Source organism: Apodemus sylvaticus, chromosome 16 (genome assembly GCF_947179515.1).
Source record: "Apodemus sylvaticus chromosome 16, mApoSyl1.1, whole genome shotgun sequence".
NCBI classification, from domain to species: domain Eukaryota; kingdom Metazoa; phylum Chordata; class Mammalia; order Rodentia; family Muridae; genus Apodemus; species Apodemus sylvaticus.
Genome location: NC_067487.1, coordinates 88783800 through 88811642, shown reverse-complemented (window position 1 = coordinate 88811642; position 27843 = coordinate 88783800). Strand labels below are relative to the sequence as shown.

General features: G+C 39.8%; 1 protein-coding gene and 1 pseudogene across 1 annotated transcript; one reads left to right on the top strand and one right to left on the bottom strand.

Moving 5' to 3' along the window:
• Positions 1-11288: 11288 nt before the first annotated feature.
• On the bottom strand, positions 11289-12849 carry LOC127666711 (transcription factor GATA-6-like; annotated as a pseudogene).
• Positions 11525-21810, top strand: LOC127666994 (eukaryotic translation initiation factor 5A-2-like). Its single transcript, XM_052160006.1, has 6 exons — positions 11525-11860; positions 13269-13325; positions 13989-14892; positions 15702-15902; positions 16536-16640; positions 21282-21810. Exons 3-6 carry the CDS (start codon positions 14758-14760, stop codon positions 21285-21287), a joined length of 447 nt encoding a protein of 148 aa, XP_052015966.1. The 5' UTR covers positions 11525-11860; positions 13269-13325; positions 13989-14757; the 3' UTR covers positions 21288-21810.
• Positions 21811-27843: the final 6033 nt, after the last annotated feature.

The following is a 27843-nucleotide window of genomic DNA, read 5'->3' as shown; positions in this document are numbered from 1 at the left end:
TATCACATTCACAGCAAAGAAGCTAGGTTTACCTCTTTTTGGCCTGGATTTTGCTGGCAAGGACTCCTTTCTTCCTATGACTGCTTTTCTTTCTTTCCATTGCCGGATCTGTTCCTCTCTCATCTTTTAGAACAAGATCTGTTTCTGCTCTTCGCTGAGCTCTGCCAGCAGGTCAGGGTCTATGGACATATCCAACAGTATCTGCCTCAGCATCTTTGCTGCTCACAGGAACTTCTCCACCCGCAGCAGAAATTCTTGGAAAGGACTGGTCAGTTTGCTTCCAGCAGCCAAGAGCTTCTGCACAGCTACAACCTTCCCAGAGACTTGAACAGCCCAGCAGTTATGCCTCCTGCAGCAGGAACTCAGCAGAGTGGTGTCTGTAGTAAATGCTGGTCAGTGAACTTGGACAAACCTACAAAGAGCAACAGTCCAAATCAGGCAGTAAAACGTGTAGATTCTGCACAGGGGTAGTCCAGTAAAGAAAGCCAGGAGGAGATACAATAGAGCATTTCATTTCAAAGAGGTAGAAAGCCCAGGTGTGTTTAGCTACAAGTTTGTTTAACCTCTATTCCATAATAGATACTTTATCGGAAAACCAGCAGATAGAAGAAATAGAGAGATTTCTATTTCTCATGGAAATAGAAATTTAACAGTTTGTTTGGCCTCCTCCCAACTGAACAAACACATTATTTCCACAGTGCCTCCCACCTGCCAACAGCTGGTTGAAAGAAATCAACAACAAAAACAAAAGGCGAGGGTTACAAGGGGAAATTAAAATATCCTCCTCAAGGGACTTCTTCCCAAAGAAAATATCACATTTGAGACTCTTTTAGAGAAGCAGAGCCATCCTCATAAAGGAGAGAAAAAGGAGAAGAATAAAAACAAGAGCGCAGTCTTTCTTTCCCGTTTTTAGGCACTGCACTTCTTTTACAACGGGCATTTCCAGACAACCCAGCAGAACAAGGAGAGCAGAACAAGTACACAAGAGAACTGGAAAGAACATTCTGGAGGGTCAGCAGCTCTAAGGTGTCGCCTTTCCAGATAATTTAGTAAAATTTAAGTTTCAGATAATGGGGTGGGGGTTGGAGAGGCCATTGGCTTCTGTCTTTGATTTATAAAAGGTTTTCAGGAGGATCCTGCAGAAAGGGGTCTGTGGAATCCAGCAAGCACAGTGTCATGAAGGCCATATTAAAGGATAGCATTTCCTTTAGGTCTCAGTTTATTTTACGTAGTTTTATGTGGTTAGATTCTTTTAGATGTCAACCCTTCAGACTCTGTGTTTGCCTATGACATACATGTATTGTATATGTATGTACAAATATGTATTCCACAGGGGACAATTTCAAGTATATCTTGTGGCCTTCCACCTTCTTTGAGACAAGGTTTCTCTTTCTCTTGTTCAGCCCTGTGTAGACCAATCATGCCAGATGGCTAGAAATCTCTGGCTTCATCTGACTTCATTTCTCATCTTCCCAGAGTGGGACTGGGATTAAAAACCACTGCAAATGAGATCTTTAAAAAAGAAAGAAAATGGAGCTCTCAGACAACAAGGTCAGTTGCTGCCACTGAAGTGTCAGACCCAGTAAACTGTTCCCTTTTAAATAGAGTTGTCAAGCAGAGTTACAGACTGGACAAGAACACTCAATGTGAAAAGCCCCTAGAAAGCCCCAGTGTGATTAAAATTCAGACACAGGTCATTCTGACCAATCTCCTTCACAGTAGGATGTAGCATATTTATGTAAATCAACTGGAAAGTTTAAAATAAAAAGAGGGGAGCATTCTTTCAGATTTGTGTACCACACAGATAGGCCTAATGTGGACCTATTTTGTTTATTTGGGGGATGTTTCCTTGCTAGGGTCTGGAAGATTCCAGAGCTTCTGTTGTTTAAACTCATTCAGCCTCTGATTTCACAATCCCTGGAGTTTCAGCCTCTTGTGATCCTGAAACTCAACTCCATTTTCCCGGGAAGGACAAAATACTTTCTCATTTCTTTTTGAAACACCTTTATAGATTCAAAAGTTAAAGGTGATTCCCAAGAGTTAGCATGCTCTCTAAAGCAATAAAATCAAACCAAGGGCCATGAGTCTGGTGTCACACCTCCTATGCAATAAGGTAGTTTGCTCACTTTCCATACATATATTCATTATATTTAGAGAAGCTATCTGTGAGCATCTATACTCTAACCATTCTTCACTATTCAAAATTTCTTCTGAAATACAGTATCATGTGTGGTATCAGACTTTGTCCTTACCCTTAATTATCCATTCATGTTTATGATACTCAGCAAAGCAAGTCTTTGGTTTTGCTCATTTCTTTTTCTTATATTGAAAACAGATTCTTTTCTCATACCTTTAATCCTATCCTGATTATAGTTTACCCTCTCTCTACTCCTCTCAGCTCCTACCCACTGGATCCACTCCCTTTCTATCTCTAATTAGGAAAGAATAGGCTTCCAAAAGACAACCACTAAATAAAATTTTTGACAAAATGAAGTATAATAAGATGAAGCAAAAACTACCATATCAAACTTGTGCACAGCAACCCAACAGAAAGATAAGTGTCCTAAGAGCAGGTACCAGAGTCAGAGACCCATTCATTCTCACAGTGAGCAGTCCCATAAAAACACTAAGCTAATAGCAATAGTATATATGCAAAAGACCTCTTGCAGGCCTGTGTCGGCCCTGTGCTTCCTGCTTCAGTCTCTGTGAGCTCATATGTGCCTTACTTGGTTGTTTCCAAGGGCCTTTTCTCATGGTGTCCTGCATGTTCTCTACACCTGAGAGGAGAGATTCGATGGAGACTTCCAATTTAGACACTCTCTCTGCGTAGTGTCTGGTTGTGGGTCTCTGCATCCGTTCCCATATGCTGTCAGAAGAAGCCTCTCTGATTATGACTGGGCAAGACATTTATCTACAAGTATAGCAGAATATCATTAGAAGATATTTTATTGATTTTTTCCAGTAATGTTTGAGTTTACCCCAGATCTCTCCACTATCTAGTTTTCAGTTCTTGGTCACTTGAGCTGTGTTGGGTATGGGTTCCTTCTCATGAAGTGGGTCACAGATCGAATCAGACATTGATTGGCTACTCCCACAAATTATATATACATTTTTATAGGCAGGACAGATTATAGGCCAGAGGTTCTGTGGCTGGATTGGTGTTATTTCTCTTTCAGTAGCCTGGAGAATACGTTGCCATACCAAAGAGACTAGAACATAGGAGGGAGGACCCCAGATACATACCAGCTTGATTTCTCCATGTTCAGTGAGTTGTACAGGTATTGTCCTCAGCAATGGGGTCCTGCTCTCAGTTGGTGGAGAGCAACCTTTTGTCTTAGAAATAGCCTGGGTTATTTGGGGATTTCCATGAGACCCTCTTAGCCAACATCTCAATTGAATGCAGTCTGGTCCCACCAATGGAAGCTTTGCCTGGCTTCAAAAGATGACCAGTTGAGATTCCATACCACCCATTGCTAGGATTCCTCATTAGGAGTAAAAGGTTTTACAAGCCAACAGGAACAACAAACAAGCTGGAGTAGCAATGAAAATATTGTATAAAATAGACTTTTAACCTAAAGTAATCAGAAGAGATGGAGTAGGACATTTCATACTCATCAAAAGGAAAATTCACCAAGATGAAGTCTTGATTCTGAGCATCTATACTCCAATTACAAGCATACAAATGTTTATTAAAAAAACTTTATTAGTTCTCAAAACACACATTGAACCCCACACAAAAATAGTGAGATACTTTAACATACCACTTTCACCAATGGGCACATCATCAAAATAAAAAGTAAGTGGAGACAAAATGAAATTAACAAAAGTTTTGAAGTAAATGGTGTTATCTTCACAATTTCTCACCCAAAACAAAAGAATATACCTTCTTCTCAGCAACTTACACAACCCTTTTCAAAATTGACCATATAAACAAACATAAAATGAGCCTCACCAGATACAACATTCATATATCCCCTTGCATTTTATCAAATCACCATGGATAGTAGGTCCTCAACAACAACAGTGAAATCAAAAAGCCCACATACTCATAGAAATTGTACAAATTTATACTTAGTGATCATTTTATTTGTGAAGAAATGTGAAAAGAAATGAAAGACTTTCTAGAATTCAATGAAAATGAAGGTACAACATAGCCAAAATTATGGGAAACTATGAAAGCAGTGCTAACAGTAAAATTCAAAGCACTAAGTGCCTTCATAATGAAATTGGGGAAAACTCATACTATCAACTTGAACCTGAAACTTCTAGAAGAAAGAATCAAACACATTCAAGAGGAGTGTACACCAGGAAATACTCAAACTCAGGGATGAAATTAATCGATTAGAAGCAAAGAGAACAATACAAAGAATCAACAAAACCAAGAATTGGTTGTTTGAGAAAATCAAAAATATAAATAAACCCTTAGGCAAATTAGCTAAAGGCTAAGGACACAATATCCAAATTAACAAAATCAGAAATGAAAAGTGAGACATATCAATAGAAACCAGGGACATTTAAAAAAAATCACAAGGTCGTACTTCAAAAGCCTGTAAATGAAATGGGGGTTTTTCTAGACTAATCCCACTTATAAAAGTTGAACCAAGACTAGATAAATTGTCCAAACAGTCCCATACACCTAAGGAAGTAGAAGCACTCATTAAAAGCCTCTAAGCAACCACAAGCCCAGATCCAGATCAACATAGTACAGAGTTCTAGACTTTCAAAATGAGCTAACACCAATACTCCTCAAACTATTCCACAAAATAGAAACAGAAGGAACTCTAAGTTACTAATTCAATGAAGCTATAGTTACCCTGATACCTAAACCACACAAAGACTCAAAATTATAAAGAACATCAAACCAGTTTTGCTTATGAATGGCAATGCAAAATACACACTAAAATTCTTACAAATTGAATGCAAGAAGACATCAAAAACATCATTCAGCACAATCACTTAGGCTTCATTCCAGGGATGCTGGGATGGTTCAATATCTGAAAAGTCATCAATGTAACACACGATATAAACAAACTCAAGGAAAAAAAACACATAAAACAACAAGGCAGAAAGCAAGTCCCTGAGGCTATAGGCACCTTACTGCTGTTCTGTGAAATTCCCACTTTAACAATGGCTCCCCAGGTGGATACAAGGAAAGAAATACCAGAATCATGGAGAGAGGGAAGGAAGAAAATAGTGTGGTTTGGAGAACATCTTGAGACTCTTCCTCTTCCTCACCCATATGGATTAGGGTGAGTCTAAATGGAACCTGTGATGTTATTGTCTTTTCCTATTCCTATTTGGGCTGGATCCTGAGAGGGCTATAGGCATCCCTTTTATCCCCTTTGGTCTTTCTTCCAGCATATTCAAAACACAGTAAAGTATACAGAAAGCAATCTTAGAGGAGAGGAAGTTTTAAAAAAAATGTGGTTGTATAACATGTGTTCTTTAGCTTGACAAATCTCAGTTTCTTACTTCCACTCACTCTCCATCCTCAGGTCAATTAGTCAAGAGACACTATATTTTATAATATAATAGAAATGTTTATGATGATATTAATGTATGCAGATACTATTTCATATAATTCTACTCCTTTTATGGTAAATAAGAAATAAAGATAATAAAAAGAAATAAGAAATAATAATGACAAAGAAATAAGAAATAAAAATTGACAAAGAAGCATTGTCTCATTTTTGTTATTAGAATGCATGAGTAAATATTTTTGTCTCCTCTCCCTTATAAATTTTTGAAGCTTGATGATAGGGCTTTAGTCTTGGGCATCTCTGTCAGGGCTGAACAAACTGAAAATGAAAATGAGATGAAAATGAAATGAGATCATGAGAGTCTATCCTACAGTAGTCATAATGTCCAAGATTAGTAAAACAAAAGACAACAAATGATAGCAAAGATGATGGGAAAAAACCAAAGACTTTTGCTGTTGGTGATGCTGGCATGAAAATTGCTCAAGGCATCTTGCATATTTATATTTTAGACAGAATGTATACAGCCTAATTTACGCTTACACAATGTGGACTTAGAGAAGAAATCCATGCTGTTTTAAGAAAACTATTCTCCTATACACCCATATAACACAATGCCACTAATTAGTGTGGTTGTTACAAGCCAATATACTAAATACATTGCCAAAATATATTCCAAAAAGATTGAATGATATGCAAATTTCAAGTGTGAATTTAACTTCTTTATCTCTCTTTTTAAATTATCTTTACTCTTCATTTACTGTCCTGTCTTCATCCCCTTCCTGCTCTGCCCTCCTCCATTTCCTCTTCCCATTAGTCCTCCCCATGCCCCAGTCTCCAGGAGGATGTCCCCACTGTCCACCTCCCACTGGACTATGTGCTCTCATTCTCTGGGGCCTCATGCATCTCAACAGTTAGGTGCATCTTCTTTCACCTAGACCAGACCAGGCAGTTCTCTGGTGTATATGTGTTGGGGGCTTCATAGAAGCTAATATATGCTACCTGGTTGGTGGCTAAGTGTCTGAGAGATTTCGGGGGTCCAGGTCAGTTGAAACTGCTGGGTTTCCTGTGGTGTCACCTTCCTCCTCGGCTTCTTCCAGTCTTTCCCTAATTCAAACACAGGAATCCCCAGCTTCTATACATTTGCTTGGTCTAAGTATCTGCATCTGACTCCTTAAGCTGCTTGTTGGTCCTCTTGGAGGCCAGCAATGCTAGGTTCTTGTCTGTAGGCACACCATGGCATCTGTAATAGTGTTAGGTTTTGGAGCATGACATTGACTGGGCCCCAATTTGGGTCAGTCACTGGACCTCCTTTCCCTCAGACTCCTCTCCATTCTTGTCCCATCAGTTCTTTTAGACAGGAACAATACTGGGTCAGAATTTTTACTATGGGATGCCTACCCCATCTCTTCACTGGATTCCCTGTCCTTCTCCTGGAGGTGGACTCTACAAGTTTATAGAACTAAACAGACCTCACAACAGAGAATTCTCAAATGGCTGAGATGCACTTAAAAAATGTTCAAAGTTCATCCCAAATGTCTGTGGAACATTCTAGAGTGTTCCCCCTAAGGTTCATACCACCAGAGGTTAACTGTTGTGGTTCCTTCTGATGGCCATAAGGGCCTCACTCCTGTTACCCCACCCACCCAATAGTTAAACATGTTCTCCTTTACCACTCCTTGTACCCTCTCCCACCTAGAACCCTCCCAACTCTCAACCCTCCCCCGCCCCCTCATGATTGCTGTCTTCTTCCTTACAAGATTTATTGAGGCAGTCTCACTTGGTCCCTTCAGATTGTTTATCTTCTTGAGTTCTGGGCATTATATTCTGGGTATTTTGTATTTTTTGGCTAATATCCACTTATTAGTTAGACTGATATCCAGAGTGGTTGTACCAGTTTGAAAGCCCATCAGCAATGGAGGAGTCTTCCTCTTTTTCAGAATCCTCCCTATCATGTGCTCTCACCTTAGTTTTTGATCCTACCTATTCTGAGTCATGTAAGATGGAATCTCTGGGTCACTTTGATTCACTTTTCCCTGATCATTAACGATTTTGAACATTTCTTTAAATGCTTCTCCGACATTTGAGATTTCTCTGTTGTGAGATCTGTTTAGTTCTATACCATGTTTCCTGATTGTGTTGTTTATTGTTGGAGATATTCTTCTTGGTTTCTTTATTTATTTTGAATATTGGCCCTCTATCAGATTTACAATTAGTGAAGATTTTTTTCCCAATGTGTTGGTTGCTGGTATGTCTATTGACCATGACCTTTGCCTTACAGAAACTTTGCAGTTTCATGAGGTCCCACTTATCAATTCTTGATCTTAGATCCTGAGCCTTTGGAGGTCTATTTAGGAAATTTCAGCCCATGCCAATGAGCTTGCAGCTCTTTCCCACTTTCTCGTCTATTATATTCCATGTGTCTGGCTTTATGTTAAGGTCTTTGATCCACTTAAATGTGAGTTTTCTGCAAGGTGATAAATAGGGGTCTATTTTCATTTTTCTGCATACTGATTGCCAGTTATACCAGCACCATTTTTTGAAGATGCTTTCCTTTGTCCAATATATAGTTTTGGATTCTTTGTCAAAGATCAAGTGTCCAAGTTGTACAGTTTTATTTCATAGTCTTCTGTATTATTCCATTGATTAACCTGTCTGTTTCTGTGCCAAAACCATGCAGGTTTTTTGTTCTGGTTTTTGTATTTTTTTTTTTAATGATCTACACATTTATTTCTTTTTATGTACTAATTTTTTAATTCTACATTCATAGTGCTCTTGAGCTCAAGCTGTTTCTATTTTCTTTTTTTGTTTCCCTTTTTTTTTGTTTCCCCCTTTTGTTTTATCCAATATATTTTTATTTACATTTCAAATGATTTCCCCCTTTCTGGCTCCCCACTCCAGGAAAGTCCCATAAGCCCTCTTCCCTCCTGCTGTTCCCCCATGACCCCCTGCCTAGTTCCCTGTTCTTGGATTGCCCTATACTGCTGCATTGAGCCTTTCCAGAACCAGGGGCCACTCCTCCATTCTTCTTGGACATCATTTGATATGTGGATTATGACTTGGTTAATTCAAGTTTCTAGGCTAATATCTGCTTATCAGTGAGTACATACCATGATTGATCTTTTGAAGAACTGGTTTACCTCACTGAGTATGATGTTCTCCAGCTCCATCCATTTGTATAAGAATTTCATGAATTCATTGTTTCTAATGGCTGAATAGTACTCCATTGTGTAAATATACCTCATTTTTTGTATCCATTCCTCTGTTGAGGGACACCTGGGTTTTTCCAGCTTCTGGCTAATCTAAATAGGGCTGCTATGAACATAGTGGTGCATGTATCCATATTACATGCTGGAGAATCCTCTGGATATATGCCCAGGAGTGGTATAGCAGGTCCTCTGGAAGTGACAAGCCCAGTTTTTTGAGGAACCACCAGACTGATTTCCAGAGTGGTTACACCAATTTGCAACCCCACCAGCAGTGGAGGAGTGTTCCTCTTTCTCCACATCCTCACCAGCCCCTGTTTTCTCCTGAGTTTTTGATCTTGGCCATTCTGACTGGTGTGAAGTGAAATCTCAGGGTTGTTTTGATTTGCATTTCCCTAATGACTAATGATGTTAAACATTTTTTTAAGATGCTTCTCAGGCATCTGAAGTTCTTCAGGTGAAAATTCATTGTTTAGCTCTGTACCTCATTTTTAATAGGGTTATTTGGTTTGCTGGGGTCTAACTTCTTGAGTTCTGTGTATATATTGAATATTAGCCCTCTGTCAGATGTAGGGTTGGTGAAGATCTTTTCCCAATTTGTTGGTTGCTGATTTATCCTTTTGATGGTATCCTTTGCCTTACAGAAACTTTGAAATTTTATGAGATCCCATTTGTCAATTCTTGATCTTAGAGCATAATGTATTGGTGTTCTGTTCAGGAACTTTTCCCCTGTGCCCATGTCCTCAAGGGTCTTTCCCAGTTTCTTTTCTATCAGTTTCAGTGTGACTGGTTTTATGTGGAGGTCCTTGATCCACTTGGAGTTGAGCTTAGTACAAGGAGATAAAGATGGATCAATTCGCATTCTTCTGCATGTTGACCTCTAGTTGAACCAGCAACATTTGTTGAAAATGCTATCTTTTTTCCACTGTATGGTTTCAGCTCCTTTGTCGAAGATCAAAGTGTGTGGGTTCATTTCTGGGTCTTCAATTCTATTCCAATGGTTCTCTTGCCTGTCCCTGTACCAATACCATGCAGTTTTTAACACTATTGCTCTATAGTACTGCTTGAGGTCCGGGATACTGTTTCCCCCAGAATTTCTTTTGTTGTTGAGAATAGTTTTAGCTATCCTGGGTTTTTTCTTATTCCAGATGAATTTGAGAATTGCTTTTTCTAACTCTATGAAGAGCTGAGTTGGAATTTTGATGGGTATTGCCTTGAATCTGTATATTGCTTTTGTCAAGATGGCCATTTTAACTATGTTAATCCTGCCAATCCTCGAGCATGGAAGATTTTTCCATTTTCTGAGGTCTTCTTCCATTTCCTTCTTTAGAGACTTGAAGTTCTGTAGTTTAGCTTGAGATCAGGGATGATGATTCCCCCAGAAGTTCTTTTACTATTAAGAATTATTTCACTTTCTTAGGTTTTTTGTTTTTCTATATGAAATTGAGAATTACTCTTTTCTTCTTTATTTTATAGGACAGAAAACACTCCCCTTTTAATTTTTTTAAACTGGTGTAATAGGTTTTCATAGGATATCCCATTAAGAAAAAAATAATGTAAACCAACCTGCTGGTTAGTCAAGAGGTACAGATTTCAAGAATGTTTACAAATGCTTAGAATATTTACAAATGCTCTTCTTAAGGTAGTAAAAGTTTGTTGTAATTTCCAACACTTTTACTCAGTAAAAGAAAGGAGGCTGTGTTGGTATTCTTGTACAAATATTCCTAAATGGAAAAAAGGCAATTTCCTGAGACAAGATTTGCTCTAGAAATCATTTTTCTTATAAACAGTTTGGAATACAGAAGTGGGCTGTGGATGTAAGAATCATATATCTAAAGTTAACATATTTTTTTTAATTATTTTAAGTACCCTTAAGTTAAAATGTTACATTTATTATAAAAATGCTGTTAAAGCTTATGCAAATGATTTAAAACTAATTTCTGCAAAGCAAATTACACTTAAAAACTATTGTGTACATGGAAGAAAAATATCTTGTTTGCTACCCTGTTGACAAATTCCAAGTGTTCTCAGAACAGCCACATTACAGTGAACATTTAGATAAGTTACTCAGCATCTGTCATAAGGCAATCTTGCAAAGTAATATTCTTGTCTAGGCCCCAGGAATGCACTCAGCCTCCAGGATGGACCAAATGACTTCCAGTGCTCCTCTCCACGAATGCTTGTGAAATGTGTGTATATATATATATATATATATATCAGGGATGAAAGAATTCTGGGATAACCAAGGCTGATCACAAGAAGCGCATGCTTTGGAGCAATACTTTTATAAATCTCTGAATCTTCCTTAGCAGACAAGGCCCCAGTCAATGTCACAGTTTCTCCCACTGGTATGGGGCAGAGGCAGAGGCAGGCTGGCTGGAAGCAGCGGGCCACAGGCCCACTGTGCTGGCCTTTCCTGCAAAAGCCCATCTCTTCTTATTTCAGTAAGCTTCTTGGGAAATATATCTCTTTCAAAACAAAGGCACAGGAATCACGCTTTGAAGGAATGCTATGTCTGCATTTTTGCCACAATCTGGACTGCTGGACAAAATCAGACACAAGTGATATGAGTCTTTCAGAGCCCTCATCTCTTGGTAGCTCCAGCTCAGGCCAGGACAAGAGCACACTAAGAATCCTGATGCACAGAGGATGTGACTTCAGCAGTGGAGGACAGACTGGTGCCTATGTACAGGCTGCCTTGACCTGAATACTTGAGATCACTGTTCTCATGGTTGGCGTTTTCTTCCACTGCATATATCACTCCCCTGAGGTGGTTGCTTGTGTGGAAGGAAGTATTTTTGGTGCAGTCATGTGAATCAGAAGTAGAGGAAGTGGGAGTCACAGGGACAGAGCCACTGCTGTTATCTGAGTAAGCTTTTGACTTATTTATATTTTTAGGTTTCATTTCCTGGCTTGATGGGGGGCCTGCTGAGGCCATTCATCTTGCTGTAGAGACTGCATTCTTTGCCCATGTGACATCTCCTCTCCACAGTGACATCTCGATGGAACAGCAATTCACACACTCGCAGTTCTCTGACAGGTCCTCCAACAGGTCTGCTTTGGGGCCTCTTGGTACCTGGAGTAGAGCTCCAATGTTGTTCTGCATTCTCCCATGGCGCACTAGCATTTCGAAAGGTCCTGCTGACCAGGCAGGAGTCAGCATTGTGCGCATGAAGGGTGAGTAAGCAGGGTTATCATGATGATGGTGGTGGTACTTCCTGTTCAGCGGCTGTGCTGTGGGCAGAGAGCTGTACTGGTGCCACCCATGGCTTTCAGGCTGTTGCCACTGCCACTCATGCTGCCCGTGCCCTCACCGCCCTCAGCCACTTAGCCCCCAGGGTCCTGCGCTGCACAGTTGTCCTTGGGTGGGCTTGGGCGAGTAGGGGAAGCATTCAGAGGCCTGGGCTTTGGCCGATCCTACATCTCCAGGTCCAGTTGAGCCACTGCGCGCAGTGCCAACCCCTGCCATACTGGGGCTGTCAGCAGAATCCTGTGGCCAACCAGGGTGGGCACGCGCTCTGCCCGCGTGATTCCTAGGCCTGCTGTCTGTCCCCTGCAGATAGTGCAGGCTGGGCAGCATGGAGTCCATGCACATGGTGGGCACGTAGACCAGGGAGCTGGCAGCTGCAGCTGCTGCAGCTGAGGAGTGCACAAAGCCACAGGGTGCGCCTTAGTAAGAGGTGGGCCCCTGGCTGGACAAGGCAGTGAGCATCTGGTATTTTCCTCCAGCTGCTTGGCCAAGAAGGGCCTCACTTCAGCGCCCTGGCTGGACCACAGCAGCTTGCTGGCAGTTGCGGCCTGATCGAGGTCAATGAAGAGCAACAGGTTTACCCAAGTCAACAGGGCGCATCCAGTGCCAGCACCCAGGTTGCCTTGGCTCCGTGGGCAGCAGGAAGGGATGCAAGGCACAGGGACTGAGCAAGAGTAAGAGGCCCAGAGGCCCTGCCACTGCCTCAGGGTGGAGCTGCTGAGTCCTGTAGTTCCTGGCACCATAGACACCAGGATCCCTGACCCAGGAGCAGGAGGAGGAAGAGGAGGAGATGGGGGGAAGCAGCAAGGAGGGCTCCTGTGTTAGAAAGAGCCAGGAGTTGCAGGCACCTGCCACAGCAGCCCGGAAACCCTTTAGCAGGCCCCACCTGCAGTCAGTCAAGGCCATCCACTGTCTGGAGCTGTTCCAACCTGGCTTTTGGTTCCTTGAGTGACATGCTAGAAGGAAGGCCTTGGCCTTGGGTGCTGCAGGGCACAGAGAGAGGAGGGTTCCAGCAGGAGAGTGACAGTCTGGGGTTTGCTAGGCACTGCTGGCCAGGGACCCATATTTATCCAGAGCTGGTACACATTCCCCGTTGCTCACACAATATGTGCGCGCGCAAACACACACACACACACGCACACTCACACACACACACACACACACACACCAAGAATTGCCCTTTTCATGTCTTAAAAGAATCATTTGGAATTTTGATGAAGTTTTTATTTAATCTGGCTTTCTTTGGGTTGGATAGCTATTTTTACCATGTTAATCTTGTCAATCCACGATCATGGGATATCTCTCTATTTTCTGAGTTCTTTGATTTCTTTCTAGAATACTTGATGTTCTGTCATAAAAGAACTTCACTTGTTTGGATACAGTTACCCAAAGGTATTTTATGTTATTTTTAACTAATGTAAAGGGTGTTGTGTTTCTATTTTCCTTCTCAGCCCATTTATCATTTGTATGAAGAAAGGCTACAGATTTGTTAGAGTTAATTTTATATTCAGCCACTTTGCTGAAGTTGTGAATCAGCTTTAAAAGTTCTTTGAGAGAATGATTGGGTTTGCTCCTGTATACTATATCATCTGTAAATAGTGATACCTTGGCTTTTTATTTGCCAATTTGTATCCCCTTGATCTCCTTTTGTGGCCTTAGTGCTCTAGCTAGAACTTTGAGTAGTATTTTGAATAGATTTGGGGAGAGTGAGCATCCTTGTCGTGCTCCTGATTTTAGTGGGGTTGCTTCAATATCTTTCCATTTAATTTGATGTTGTCTGATGGGTTTGTTGTATATTGGCCATATTACATTTAGGTGTGTGACTTGAATTCCTGATTTTTCCAATACTTTTAACATGAAGGAGTGTTGTATTTTTTTTTCAGAATTAGATGCTTTTTTAGCATCTAAGGAGATAAGCAATTCTTACTTACATATTAGCAGCAGCAACAACAACAACAACAACAACAATAGGGAAAAAGTTAGGCAGTATAAGGAAAATCAAAGGGAACTCAGAAGCCTTGGGTCTTAATTTGACACTTTTTTTTTCTCCCCAAGACAGGGTTTCTCTGTGTAGCTCTGGCTGTCCTGGAACTCACTCTGTAGACCAGGCTGACCTCGAACTCAGAAATCCGCCTGCCTCTGCCTCCCAGAGTGCTGGCATTACAGGCATGCACCACCACCGCCCGGTGATTTGACACTTTCATGTAGTAACAAGAGGCAGAGTTTAATTTATGGAAGCCATGGGCTTATTGCTTCTAAACAGCACAAATGAAATATGTTCAGCATATCTGCACACGTGACTATGCGACTGGATTTGCTTATAGGACAGCAATGCCAAATCACTGAACGACTTGAACTGCGTTGTGGGGTTGGTAAGTTGAATACCTCAATTCTTTCCAAGGTGAGAGATAAAGCTATGGTGAAACTGTGAAAGGAAAGCAGACTTCACATGAATCTTTGTCTTTAATCCTTAACAACACAAACAACAACAAAATCTCAAACTCCTGGGCACAGCTATGCCAGGAAGATCAAAGGGCACTGTAGAGTCTCCTGGTCCATGGGATTCCCTGCCCCTGGGAACACTGTTGACTCTCCAGGCTGCACCAGCACCTCACCATAGGGTGTCTGGAGTCCTCTAAGGATCTACAATGCAGAGTCATGAAATAGTACAGCACACCTAGCACTCTTCAGCTTCAAGCACGGATTCCAGCCCTAAGGGGGACTGCAAGCTGTATCAGAATCACAGTTCCACTGCACCAACAATCTGAACTCTTGCAAAATCAGCAGGACTTGAGAGTTTGAAGACCTTTAAGTGACAGCATCCATGTGCCTGAGATCTAGGGCCCAGAGCAAGCTACCTGGTCCTAAAGGTCAAATCCAAGGTCAGCTGGGCCTGGTAGTAAAGATGAGGATGCATCCTGCCCAGGAAGACAGGGAGGCTTCAAACAGTGCACTGCAGGTGGCTCCACAGGGGGGAGTGCTCTACTCTGCAGCACTTGGGGTTCCCAGTGCAGGCTTTACCTGATGGGGCGGGACCTCAGGAAGCTTCCAGCCAATGGGAGGTCTGGAGGCGGGCCCCTGGCGTGCAGGGCCTATCTCAGAAGTGTGGCCGTGAGGGGCGGGGAGGGGGCCTGGGGGCGGGGGTTGTGGCGGGGCTGGGCAAGCCACAGTGAGAGCAAGGTGTTGGAAGCTTTGTCGCCCCGCCCAGTCTCCTGGACCAGCAGAGGCCTTGGGCTCTGCTGCAGCCTCAGGGATTGGAGATCACAACAAAGTGGTGTGGTGTGGGCCGGAAGGTGAAGTCCTGCAGCTGGACCTGGGGGAGCAGCGGGAAATGCAGGAGGTGATGCGGGGGTCCGGGTGAGGCGAGGAGCCGAGATGCACGGGAACTAGAGGGCGGCAAGCTCGGGATCGCCCGGGCTCGGGCCCTTCCCCGCTGGCCAGAACCGGGATCCAGGGCGGCGCCGCTGCAGGTCCTAGGCGCACTGAGGGCCAGGTGGAGCCGGCCAGGTGCTCGCCTCTCAGTCTTCCCTGAACCTGCGGCCTGGCTGATGCCCTGGCAGCCGGGATGGAGTCGGGGGAGGCTGGGGGCTCCACATTCCTGCACAGGAAGGTCATGGGCTCTTCTTGAGTAGGGTGGTGGGGACTGGACCTGCTGGCCAGGTGCTAGTGTCCCCTTCACTCTACTGCTAACTCTTCCCTCCCCACCTCCTTTGAAGGGCTGCCAGCCTGCCTGCCCTTTATTAAAAAGCAAACAAACTTTTTGCCTAGTTCCCTCAGAATATCCACACATCTCCCCAGCCCACCAATGCAGAGGAAATTGATTTCACGACTGGAGATGCAGGGGCTTACAGCACTTCTCCTATGCAGTGCTCAGCCCTGCATAAAAATAGCTTCCTGGTGCTTAAAGGGGAACCAAGCAAAGTCATAGAGATGTCAACTTCCAAGACTGGGAAGCATGGTCATGCCAAGGTAGGTCCTTCCAAGTCATTCTTTGGCTTCACTGATAAGATCATTTGTGTTCCATTCCACATCATGAGGTTTCTATACTTAAAATAACTTCTTTTTCTAACCTCAGTCTCTTGCAAGATCAGGCATTACTCTCAATAATGCTCTCCTTTAATTGGGCCCTTAGTATGTTTCATTAACTGGAAACAAAAATTTTATTGAATCCTGGTGGTCTAAAACATTTTGTTTAGTTGAGGCAATCCAGTTCTTATAATTCTAAGAGACTTGGTTTTCACTTTCTGGGGACTCTTGTTAATTGAAGTCCTGAGTTACTTAGTGTGTTGAGTTTTGATGCCACCAAACTGTTCAGGTTTTGGGTACTTAACGAATCTCAGTTCTGTGCCCCTGCAACTTTTTCAAAGAAAGTAAGATGACTTTGAAAGAGTTGAAAGGGGGCTGGAGAGATGGCTCAGCAGTTAAGAGCACTGACTGCTCTTCCTAAGGTCCTGAATTCAATTCCCAGCAACCAAGTAGTGGTTCACAACCATCCATAATGAGATCTGGCTCCCTCTTTTAGAGTGTCTGAAGACAGATACAGTGTACTTATATATAATAAATAAGGTTAACCATGTTTCCTGTTGTTCTCGTCTCTGTCAGGTACGCCTTGTTAGAATTGACATTTTCACTGGCAGAAAACATGAAGATATCTGTCCCTCTACTCACAACATGGATGTTCCAAATATTAAGAGAAATGATTATCAAGTAAGTACTGATCTCGTTCACAGTGTTTCAGAGTGTATAAATGCCCTCTTTGGTAGTAGTTTTTCAAGACTTGAGAGTAGTTTTATAGAGTATATTCCTTACCAGTTACTAGACTCCTCTTATCTTACAGATTAGAGAAATAGTGTTTTGTTTTGTTCTGCTTTTGTTAATATTCTGTGCCTTTTATTGTTGGGAAATAGAGGATCATATATCTCAGACTGGCCTTGAAGTCCCTATTCAAGGATAATCTTCAGTTTCTGACCCCCCTGCCTCTGCCTGTGAGTGCTGAGATTATAGGTTGCATCTTCATGGCTGGCTGTCCTGTACTGGAAGCCAAACCCAGGGCTTTGTGCATGCTTTAGGCAAGCAACCTACAGTTGTGCTGTTTCTCCAGCCTCTATTCCTGCATCTTAAAAATGCTGTATTGGACCAGTGAAATGGCTGGGTTAGGCACTGTCTGTGAAGCCTTAGTCTGGACAGAGGTGTTCTCTACTTGTGTTCTGGGAAACGCCTATACCTGCATATATACACTCACTAGATAAATAAATGTAAGTGAGGCAGGAGAATCAGAAAGACTTAGGAAGGTTGGAATCAGCTGCATTCACTCAATGACTTTCTTTTATTCTATCTGTCTTTTAATTCCTTAAGTTTAAAGGAGATTATTTCAATCTTCTTATATCTGTTGAGGTCTGTTTTGTGTCCAAGGCGAGTATCTAGTTACTTTTGGAGAAGGTACCATGAGGTGCTGGGAAGAAGGTATATTCTTTTGTTTTAGGACAAAATGTTCTATAGATATCTGTTAAATCCATTTGGTTCCTAAATTCTGTTAGTTTCACTCTGTCTCTGTTTAGTTTCTGTTTCCATGATCTGTCCATTGATGAAAGTGGGCTCTTGAAGGCTCTCACTATTATAATGTGAGGTGCAATGTGCACTTTAGTAAAATTTCTGTTATGAATGGGGGTATTCTTATATTTGCAGCATAGATGTTTAGAATTGAGAGTTCATCTTGGTAGATTTTTTTCCTTTGATGAGTATGAAGTACCCTTGCTTACATTTTTTGACTACTTTAGGTTGAAAGTCTATTTTGGAACATTTGCTTGGAAAATTGTTTTCTAGCCTTTTATTCTGAGGTAGTATCTGTCTTTGTGTCTGAAGTGGGATTCCTGTATGCAGCAAAATGTTGGGTCCTGTTTACATATCCAGTCTGTTAGTCTATGTCTTTTGATTGGAGAATTGAGTCAATTGATATTAAGAGATATTAAGGAAAAGTGATTGTTGCTTCCTGTTATTTTTGTTTTTAGAGGTGGAATTTTGTTTATGTGGCTTTCTTCCTTTTGGTTTGTTAAAAGAAGATTATTTTCTTTCTTTTTCTAGGGTGAAGTTCCCTCCTTTTTGAGGTTTCCATTCATTATCCTTTGAAGGACTAGATTTGTGGAAAGGTACTGTGTAAATTTGTTTTTGTCATGGAATACCTTGGTTTCTCCATCTATGGTAAAGTTTTTCTGGGTATAGCAGCCTGGGTTGGCATTTGTGTTCTTCCCTTAGGGTTTGTATGACATCTTTTCAGGTTCTTCTGGCTTTCATAGTCTCTGTCAAGGAGTCTGGTGTAATTCTGATTAGTCTGCCTTTAAATGTTACTTGACCTTTTTCCCTTACTGCTTTTAATATTATTTCTTTCTTTAGTGCACTTGGTGTTTTGATTATTATGTGTCAAGAGGAATTTCTCTTCTGGTCCAATCTATTTGGAGTTCTGCAGGCTTCTTGTATGTTCATAGGTATCTCTTTCTTTAGATTAGGGAAGTTTTCTTCTATAGTTTTGTTGAAGACATTTACTGGCCTTTTAAGCTGGAAATCTTCACTCTATTCTATACCTATAATCTTTAGGTTTGGTCTTTTCATTGTGTCCTGAATTTCCTGAATGTTGTGGGTTAGGAGATTTTGTATTTTGCATTTTCTTTGAGTGTTGTGTCAGTGTTTTCCATGGTATCTTCTGCACCTGAGATTCTCTCTACTATCTCTTATATTCTGTTGGTAATGCTTGTTTATATGACTCCTGATTTCTTTCCTAGGTTTCTATCTCCAGAGTTGTTTCCCTTTGTGATTTCTTTATTGTTTCTCCTTCCATTTTTATATCCTGGATGGTTTTGCTCAATTCCTTCACATGTTTGGTTATGTTTTCCTGTAATTCTTTAAGGGAGTTATTTATGTCCTTCTTGAAGTCCTCTATCAGCATCATGAGCTGTGAATTTAAATCCAAATCTTTCTTTTCAAGTGGCTTGGAGTATCTAGGACTTCCTGTTGTGTTGCCAAGCTGCCTTGCTTTCTGTTGATAATGTTCTTATTTTGCCTCTCACCATCTGGCTATCTCTGGTGTTAGTTGGTCCCTCCTAATAGCAGCTACTAATCAGGGGAAACTACAGGTACTGAGTTCTTCCTGGTTGGTGATTCTGCACATACTAGAGAAAAGTGCTGTGACTGAATGAAGCAGTATACAAAGTTGCACTCTAACTTATGACCATGGAGGTGTTTTCTGGGACCACATCACATATATTCTCCTCTGCCCATGATCATAGCCTTCATACTTTTCTAGAAGGTATGAAGTTGATACTGACATTATAATTAAATAATTTAAGGTATGTTCTCATAAGTTTGTCAATTGTTTTGAGGACACATATCAATGATACAATATTTTCAGTTTGGGGGGATAAGTTTTCTGGTCATCCATAAATACTATTCCTGAATATCCACTACAAAAATTGTGAAAAAATGAAATGTTTAGAAGAGAATAATAGGGCAAATTTGGATTTCACCCCTGATCAGTCACTGTAAGCACCCAGCTTAGAAAACATTAGTTGGTATCTGACTGATGCAGGCTCAAAATAGGTGAATATCCAGGCTGTCTGTCAATATGTCATCCTTCTTGTTATTTCTACTCAACTCACTTTCAGTCCACACTTGAAAATACTCACATTTTTTAGAAGATAGTAATCAACTCATTTGAATGAAAAATGAAAATATATATATAAATATATATTTATATATTTATATACTCATAGTGTGCCTTTCAAGTGTAGTTTCAAGTGTAGTATATGTAAGAGAAATTAATTTTTGAGAGTAAAGAAAACTAAAATGAATGTTTTTCTTGAAAGACCATATGTGTGTCCTGATTCTGCTGTCTAGTGAATAAAAAGTTAAATTATTTTGAGGATGTCTTTCATGTTATGTTAAGAGCGTTATTAGTTTCATAGGAGATGATCATCATTATTTCCATTTGCAAGGAAGGTAATTACTTATCAGACATTTAAATTGGAGATTTCAGTTTTATGTATTTCTTCTGAATTTTGGTTCATATATACAGATATATATGTATGTTTACAATTAGAAGTCTTGAGGTGAAAAAATATAAGTACAAATGTTTCATTTGATTTGACATTTGTTTGTTGTTTGTTTATGAGTGTGCATGTGTATCCTTTAGTAAATATTATATATTCCTGTATTTTGAGTGTTATATGGTACATGAAATAGTGTGGGAAATTTTCTCTGTAGCATCATGTTTCGAAAATATCACAGAGTTGAAGAGTATATGTATATGTATATACACAAGATTTTTGATTCAGGGTTTATATTGTGTCATTTGCCTCCTGAATCTGAGACAGTAAGTATCTTCAGATTTGGACCAACATATTAGCTTAACAGTGTCCAATACAGATTTATATACCCATGTGAACACACACACACACACACACTCACACATTCATACACAAAGAGGTAATATTCACCCTATCATGAAGTAATAGAACATCACACATCTGGGAAGTATTCTGTCAAAAGTTAGAAGGGAAAAGAGAGAACAACAGCAACAAAAAATAATTATGAACTATTACGTATGTGAATTTTTCAAAGGACAAATTTTATAGAAAAGGAATGATGAAAGTAGGAAGTCAATGCTTCCAAGATTATTGTTTCTTATAAACACGTGATAAGATCAGAATGCTTGATGGGAAGACATATTTCTAATTACTTGTTTAAATTATTGAGATAAATAATCATCTTTTTGGACACTTGTATGAGATATGCTTTGTGTGTTTACTAAAGGAGCCATTGTAGTGAGCTGACGTTACTTCTTAGCATACAAAGAAGGGCAATGGAAAATGAATTTTATCCAGTTAGACAATATTTCTATATCATTTATTTTAGAAAAATTATTTAATGTGGTTAAGTAAAGTACAAAATTTTAACTAATATTTTATGGTATGGTCATTGTGGAAATAAAAATGGTTACTAATTAACAATATTTAAGGAAGAAATCTTGATACATAGTTTTCTAAAAATGCCATATATATATATATATATATATATATATATATATATATATATATATATATATATACATACATATTCACAGTATATTCATTTTCAACCTTCTTCAATCAGAAAACAATCAGGCTATGTCTATTTGTGAGCACTGAGAAGCTCATATCCAGTACCGTCTTTCACACATGCTTTGTTGAATTCCATCTACATTGGCTTGAACTGTGCCTGAAGTTCTCTGTTCTGGGGCAGGAGCAACTGATTATTTCTACCAGCAATACCAACTACAATGTAAATCAAACTAACAGAGATACTTGATTCTTTTTCTAGGAGTAAGAACAAGTTTAAGATAAAATGTATCATCCCACTGGATAACCTGTGGGCTGTGGATAATGTGGACCTAGTCAGAAAACAAGCAAACCTGTCCAGCAAGAACCTTTTCCTGCCCACTGGAAATTTTTTGTCCACCTTTCTGTAAGAGCAACACTCTGGACCAGTATTCACAGGAAGATAGCTGTAGAAATTGTTGGGCAACTTAATGCTTCCTAATTCACAGATCAAGCCAATTAACCAGGATGTTTACAAAATCCAGTTTAGTTTGATTTTATACAAGGTGACAAATCCAACTTTACCCTTCTATGATGACCCCATTTTGTCTATAATTTCCACAACATACATTTCACATCTAAGGATATACCTTAGTTTTTGATCTGTGATGTTCATCAGGATTCAAAAAGATTCAAAAAGACAAATGGAGGAACATTGTCTTCTAAGAAGGATGTGGACAAAACAGAACAAAGCAAAACATATCCTCCACTTTCTTTGCTCCATAATGTCTGGTATTATTTAGGCTTTGAAAATAAACACATTGATTTTTCTCCAATAATACTGCATTGAATAGCTAAATTTAACAAATACCTCTGATACTCCCCAGTTAATTTCCATAAAAATAGTATTTAATTGAACAGATAAAAATGGTTACTCATAGAATGCTCAAGTATTTGAAGGTCTGTGTAGACCTGGTATCACTGGTGGCATATTATCGATTGATAAGGATAAAGGTCAAGGGATAAGGTTCCATCAGATCCTCAGATGAGCTCATGTTGATCTGCCTTAGCTCAATGGCCAGGCTCTTCCAAGCCTTCCTCACTTTTCACTCCTCTTCCCGACTTTTCTCCCACAGCTTCACACCTCTGAATCTGCCCTCAGCTTTTGTGCTCAGTCACCTTAGTCCAAGCTCAGCACCCTAAATCTACCCTCAGCTTAATTATGTTTCTAATCTCCTGCCTGCAACCTCATACCAGGTGTGGGAGTAGCCAATGGCCAATACTCCTTAGATCTCACATGGCTGGTGACTCTTTCTCCCTCTGTAGCTGGTGAATCTTTTGCTCCTCCCCTGAATCTGCTAGCCTTACTGTAGTGAAGCTGGAAATCCTGACTAGTCCAACCAGCTCATTGGCCAATAGGATCTTTATTGATAGATGAAGAGCCAGTTAGGTAACAGGACCTTCAGGGTTCACATGCAGATTCCTGATCAAAGTGTTGGAACCAATCCCTACATATCACCAAGCATCTGTGAGGTTTCCACTTGTGTCACTTTTTATTTTAGTGATATGTGATGTGATATATATATATATATATATATATATATATATATATATATATATATGTGTGTGTGTGTGTGTGTGTGTATGTATATGTGTATGTATGTATATATATACATATACACATAAGTGCATATAGATTAGTATTTATATGTGTACATATGCATGTATATATACATATGTATAATGTATGTATATAAATGCACATATGTATGTTTGTATATATATGAAAGTATGTGTATATATGTATATGCATATATATCCATATTTATATATACATATGCACATAGGTATGTTTATATATACACACACTCACACAAGTATGAGTGTGAGTGTGTGTGTGTGTGTGTGTGTGTGTTTGTGTTGGTGTAGGTTGAGGGGCACAGACAAAATCCACCCTTTTTTTTTAATATTTTTATTTTCTATATTCTTTGTTTACATTCCAAATGATTTCCCCTTTCCCGGATCCCCCCTCCCCATATGTCCCATAAACCTTCTTCTCTCCATCCCTTCTCCAATCACCTCCCTCCTTTTTCTCTGTCCTTATATTCCCTTCCAATGCTAGATTGATCCTTTCCAGAATCAGGACCCTCTCCATACTTCTTCATGGGAGTCATTTGATATGCGATTTGTGCCTTGGGTATTCAGGGCTTCTGGGCTAATTAATATCCACTTATCAGAGATTGCATTCCATGTGTATTCTTTTCTGATTGGGTTACCCCCACTTAGGATGATATTTTCCAGATCAAACCATTTGCCTAAAAATCTTGTGAATTCATTGTTTCTAATTGCTGAGTAGTATTCCATTGTGTAAATATACCACATTTCCTGAATCCATTCCTCCTTTGAAGGGCATCTGGGTTCTTTCCAGCTTCTGGCTATTATAAATAAGGCTGCTATGAACATAATGGAGCATGTGTCTTTATTGCACGTTGGGGAATCCTTTGGGTATATGCCCAGGATAGTTATAGCAGGGTCCTCTGGAAGTCTCATGTCCAGTTTTCTGAGGAACATCCAGACTGATTTCCACAGTGGTTGTACCATCTTACAGCCTCACCAGCAGTAGAGTAGTGTTCCTCTTTCTCCACATCCTCGCTAACACCTGCTGTCTCCTGAGTTTTTGACCTTAGCCTTTCTGACTGGTGTGAGGTGAAATCTCAGGGTAGTTTTGATCTGCGTTTCCCTAATGACCATTGATGTTGAGCACTTCTTAAGGTGCCTCTTGGCCATCCAAATTTCTTCAGGTGAAAATTCTTTGTTTAGATCTGTACCCCATTTTTAATAGGGTTATTTGGTTCCCTGGGGTCTAACTTCTTGAGTTCTTTGTATATATTGGATATTAGCCCTCTATCAGATGTGGGGTTGGTGAATATCCTTTCCCAATTTGATGGTTGCCATTTTGTCCTTTTAACAGTGTTCTTTGCCTTACAGAAAGTTTGTAATTTTATGAGGTCCCATTTGTCAATTCTTGATTTTAAAGCATAAGCTATTGATGATCTGTTCAGGAACTTTTCCCCTGTTCCCATGTCCTCAAGGGTCTTTCCCAGTTTCTTTTCTATTAGTTTCAGTGTGTCTGGTTTTACATGGAGGTCCTTGATCCACTTGAAGTGAAGTTTAGTACATGGAAATAAGAATGGATCAATTCGCATTCATCTGCATGCTGACCTCCAATTGATCCAGCACCATTTGTTGAAAAGGCTATCTTTTTTCCACTGGATGTTTTTGGCTCCTTTGTCGAAGATCAAGTGACCATAGATGTGTGGATTCATTTCTGGATCTTCAATTCTATTCCATTGGTCCACTTGTCTGTCACTGTGCCAATACCATGCAGTTTTTAACACTATTGCTCTGTAGTATTGCTTGAAGTCAGGGATACTGATTCCCCCAGAATTTCTTTTGTTGTTGAGAATAGTTTTAGCTATCCTGGGTTTCTTGTTATTCCAGATGAATTTGAGAATTGCTTTTTCTAACTCTGTGAAGAACTGAGTTGGGATTTTGATGGGGATTGCATTGAATCTGTAGATCACTTTTGGCAAGATGGCCATTTTAACTATATTAATCCTGTCAATCCACGAGCATGGCAGATTTTTCCATTTTCTGAGGTCTTCTTCGATTTCCTTCTTCAGAGACCTGAAGTTCTTGTCATATATAGATCTTTCACTTGTTTGGTTAGAGTCACACCAAGATACTTTATATTGTTTGTGGCTATTTTGAAGGGTTTCATTTCCCTAACTTCTTTCTCAGCCTGCTTATCCTTTGAGTATAGGAAGACAACTGATTTGCTTGAGTTGATTTTATAACCAGCCACTTTGCTGAAGTTGTTTATCAGCTGTAGGAGTTCTCTGGTGGAGGTTTTCGGGTCACTTAAGTAGACTATCATGTCATCTGCAAATAGTGATAATTTGACTTCTTCCTTTCCAATTTGTATCCCCTTGACCTCCTTATGTTGTCTAATTGCTCTAGCTAGAACTTCAAGTACTATATTGAAAAGATATGGAGAGAGAAGACAGCCTTGTCTAGTCCCTGATTTTAGTGGGATTGCTTCAAGTTTCCCTCCATTTAGTTTGATGTTGGCTACCAGTTTGCTGTATATTGCTTTAATGATGTTTAGGTATGGGCCTTGAATTCCTGTTCGTTCCAATTCTTTTAGCATGAAAGGATGCTGGATTTTGTCAAGCGCTTTTTCTGCATCTAATGAGATGACCATATGGTTTTTTTCTTTGAGTTTGTTTATGTAGTGGATAGCATTGATGAATTTCCTTATATTGAACCATCCCTGCATCCCGGGGAATAAGCCTACTTGATCATGGTGGATGATCGTTTTGATGTGTTCATGGATTTGGTTGGCGAGAATTTTATTAAGTATTTTTGCATCAATATTCATAAGGGAAATTGGCCTGAAGTTCTCTTTCTTTGTTGGATCTTTGTGTGGTTTTGGTATCAGCATAATTGTGGCTTCATAGAACGAGTTGGGTAGAGTTCCTTCTGTTTCTATTTTGTGGAATAGTTTGAAGAGTATTGGTGTTAGGTCTTCCATGAAGGTCTGATAGAATTCTGCACTGAAGCCATCTGGTCCCGTGCTTTTTTTGGTTGAGAGACTTTCTATGACCCTTTTTATTTCTTCGGGTGTTATGGACTGTTTAGATGATCTATTTGATCATCCTGATTTAGTTTTGGTGTAGGATATCTGTCTAGGAAACTGTCCATTTCCTCCAGATTCTTCAGTTGTGTTGAGTATAGGCTTTTGTAGTAGGATCTAATGATTTTTTGAATTTCCTCAGTATCTGTTGTTATATCTCCCTTTTCATTTCTAAGTTTGTTAATCTGGATATTGTCTTTGTGCCCTTTGGTTAGTCTGGCTAAGGGTTTATCTATCTTGTTGATTTTCTCAAAGCACCAGCTCCTGGTTTTGTTGATTCTTTGTATGGTTCTCTTTGTTTCTACTTGATTGATTTCGGCCTTGAGTTTGATGATTTCCTGCCTACTACTCCTCCTGGGTGAAATAGCTTCTTTTTGTTCCAGGGCTTTCAGGTGTGTCATTAAGCTGTTAGTGTATGCTCTCTCCATTTTCTTTTTGGAGGCACTCAGGGCTTTGAGTTTTCCACTTAGCACTGCTTTCATTGTGTCCCATAGATTTGGGTATGTTGTGTCTTCATTTTCATTAAGTTCTAAAAAGTCTTTAATTTCTTTCTTTATTTCTTCCTTGACCAAGGTATCATTGAGTAGAATATTGTTCAGTTTCCACATGTATGTGGGTTTTCTGTTGTTTTTGTTGCTATTGAAGACCACTTTTACTCCATAGTGATCTGATAGGAGGCATGGGATTAGTTCGATCTTCTTATATTTGTTGAGGTCTGTCTTGTGACCAATTATATGGTCGATTTTGGAGAAGGTAAAATGAGGTGCTGACAAAACGGTATATTCTTTTGTTTTAGGATAGAATGTTATATATATATATATATATATATATATATATATATATATATATATATATATATATATATATATATATATATATATCTGTAAAATCTAATTGGTCCAAAGCTTCAATTAGTTTCATTATGTCCCTGTTCAGTTTCTGTTTTCCTGATTGGTCAATTGAGGAAAGTGCAGTGTTGAAGTCACCCACAATTATTGTGTTAGGTGCAATGTGTGCTTTGAGCTTTAATAAAGTTTCTTTTATGAATGAGGGTGCCCTTGCATTTGGAGCATAGATGTTCAGGAGTGAGAGTTCTTCTTGTTGTATTTTTCCTTTGACCAGCAAGAAGTGTCCCTCAGAGTCTCTTTTGATGACTTTGGGTTGAAAGTCAATTTTATCTGATATTAGAATGGCTACTCCAGCTTGTTTCCTGAGACCATTTCCTTGTAAAATTGTCTACCAGCCTTTTACCCTAAGGTAGTGTTTATCTCTGACCCTGAGGTGTGTTTCCTGTATGCAGCAAAATGTAGGGTCCTCTTTACGTATCCAGTCGGTTAGTCGTCTTTTTATTAGGGCATTGAGTCCATTGATGTTAAGAGATATTAAGGAATAGTGATTGTTTCTTCCTGTCATTTTTGATGTTATTTTTTAAATTTGATTAGTTAACTTCTTTTGGGTTTGATGAAAGAAGGTTACTATCTTCCTTTTTCCAGAGTGAAGATTCCCTCCTTGTATTGCTGTTTTCCTCCTATCATCCTTTGTAGGGCTGGGGTTGTGGATAGATATTGGGTAAACTTGGTTTTGTCATGGAATATCTTAGTTTCTCCATCTATGGTGATTGAGAGTTTTGCTAGGTATAGTAGTTTTGGCTGGCATTTGTGTTCACTTAGAGTCTGCATGAGATCTGCCCAGGGTCTTCTAGCTTTCATAGTCTCAGGTGAGAAGTCTGCTGTGATTCTGATAGGTCTTCCTTTATATGTTATTTGGCCTTTTTCTCTTACTGCCTTTAATATTCTTTCTTTGTTTAGTACATTATTATGTGATGGGAGGTATTTCTGTTCTGGTCCAGTCTGTTTGGAGTTCTGTAGGCTTCTTGTATATTCATGGGCATCTCTCTCTTTAGGTTAGGGAAGTTTTCTTCCATAATTTTATTGAAGATATTTGCTGGCCCTTTAAGTTGTAAATCTTCACTCTCATCTATGCCTATAAGCCTTAGGTTTGGTCTTCTCATTGTGTCCTGGATTTCCTGGATGTTTTGGGTTACAAGCTTTTTGCATTTTGCATTTTTTTAACTGTTGAGTCCATGGTTTCTATGGTATCTTCAGCATCTGAGATTCTTTCTTCTATCTCTTGTATTCTGTTGTTGATA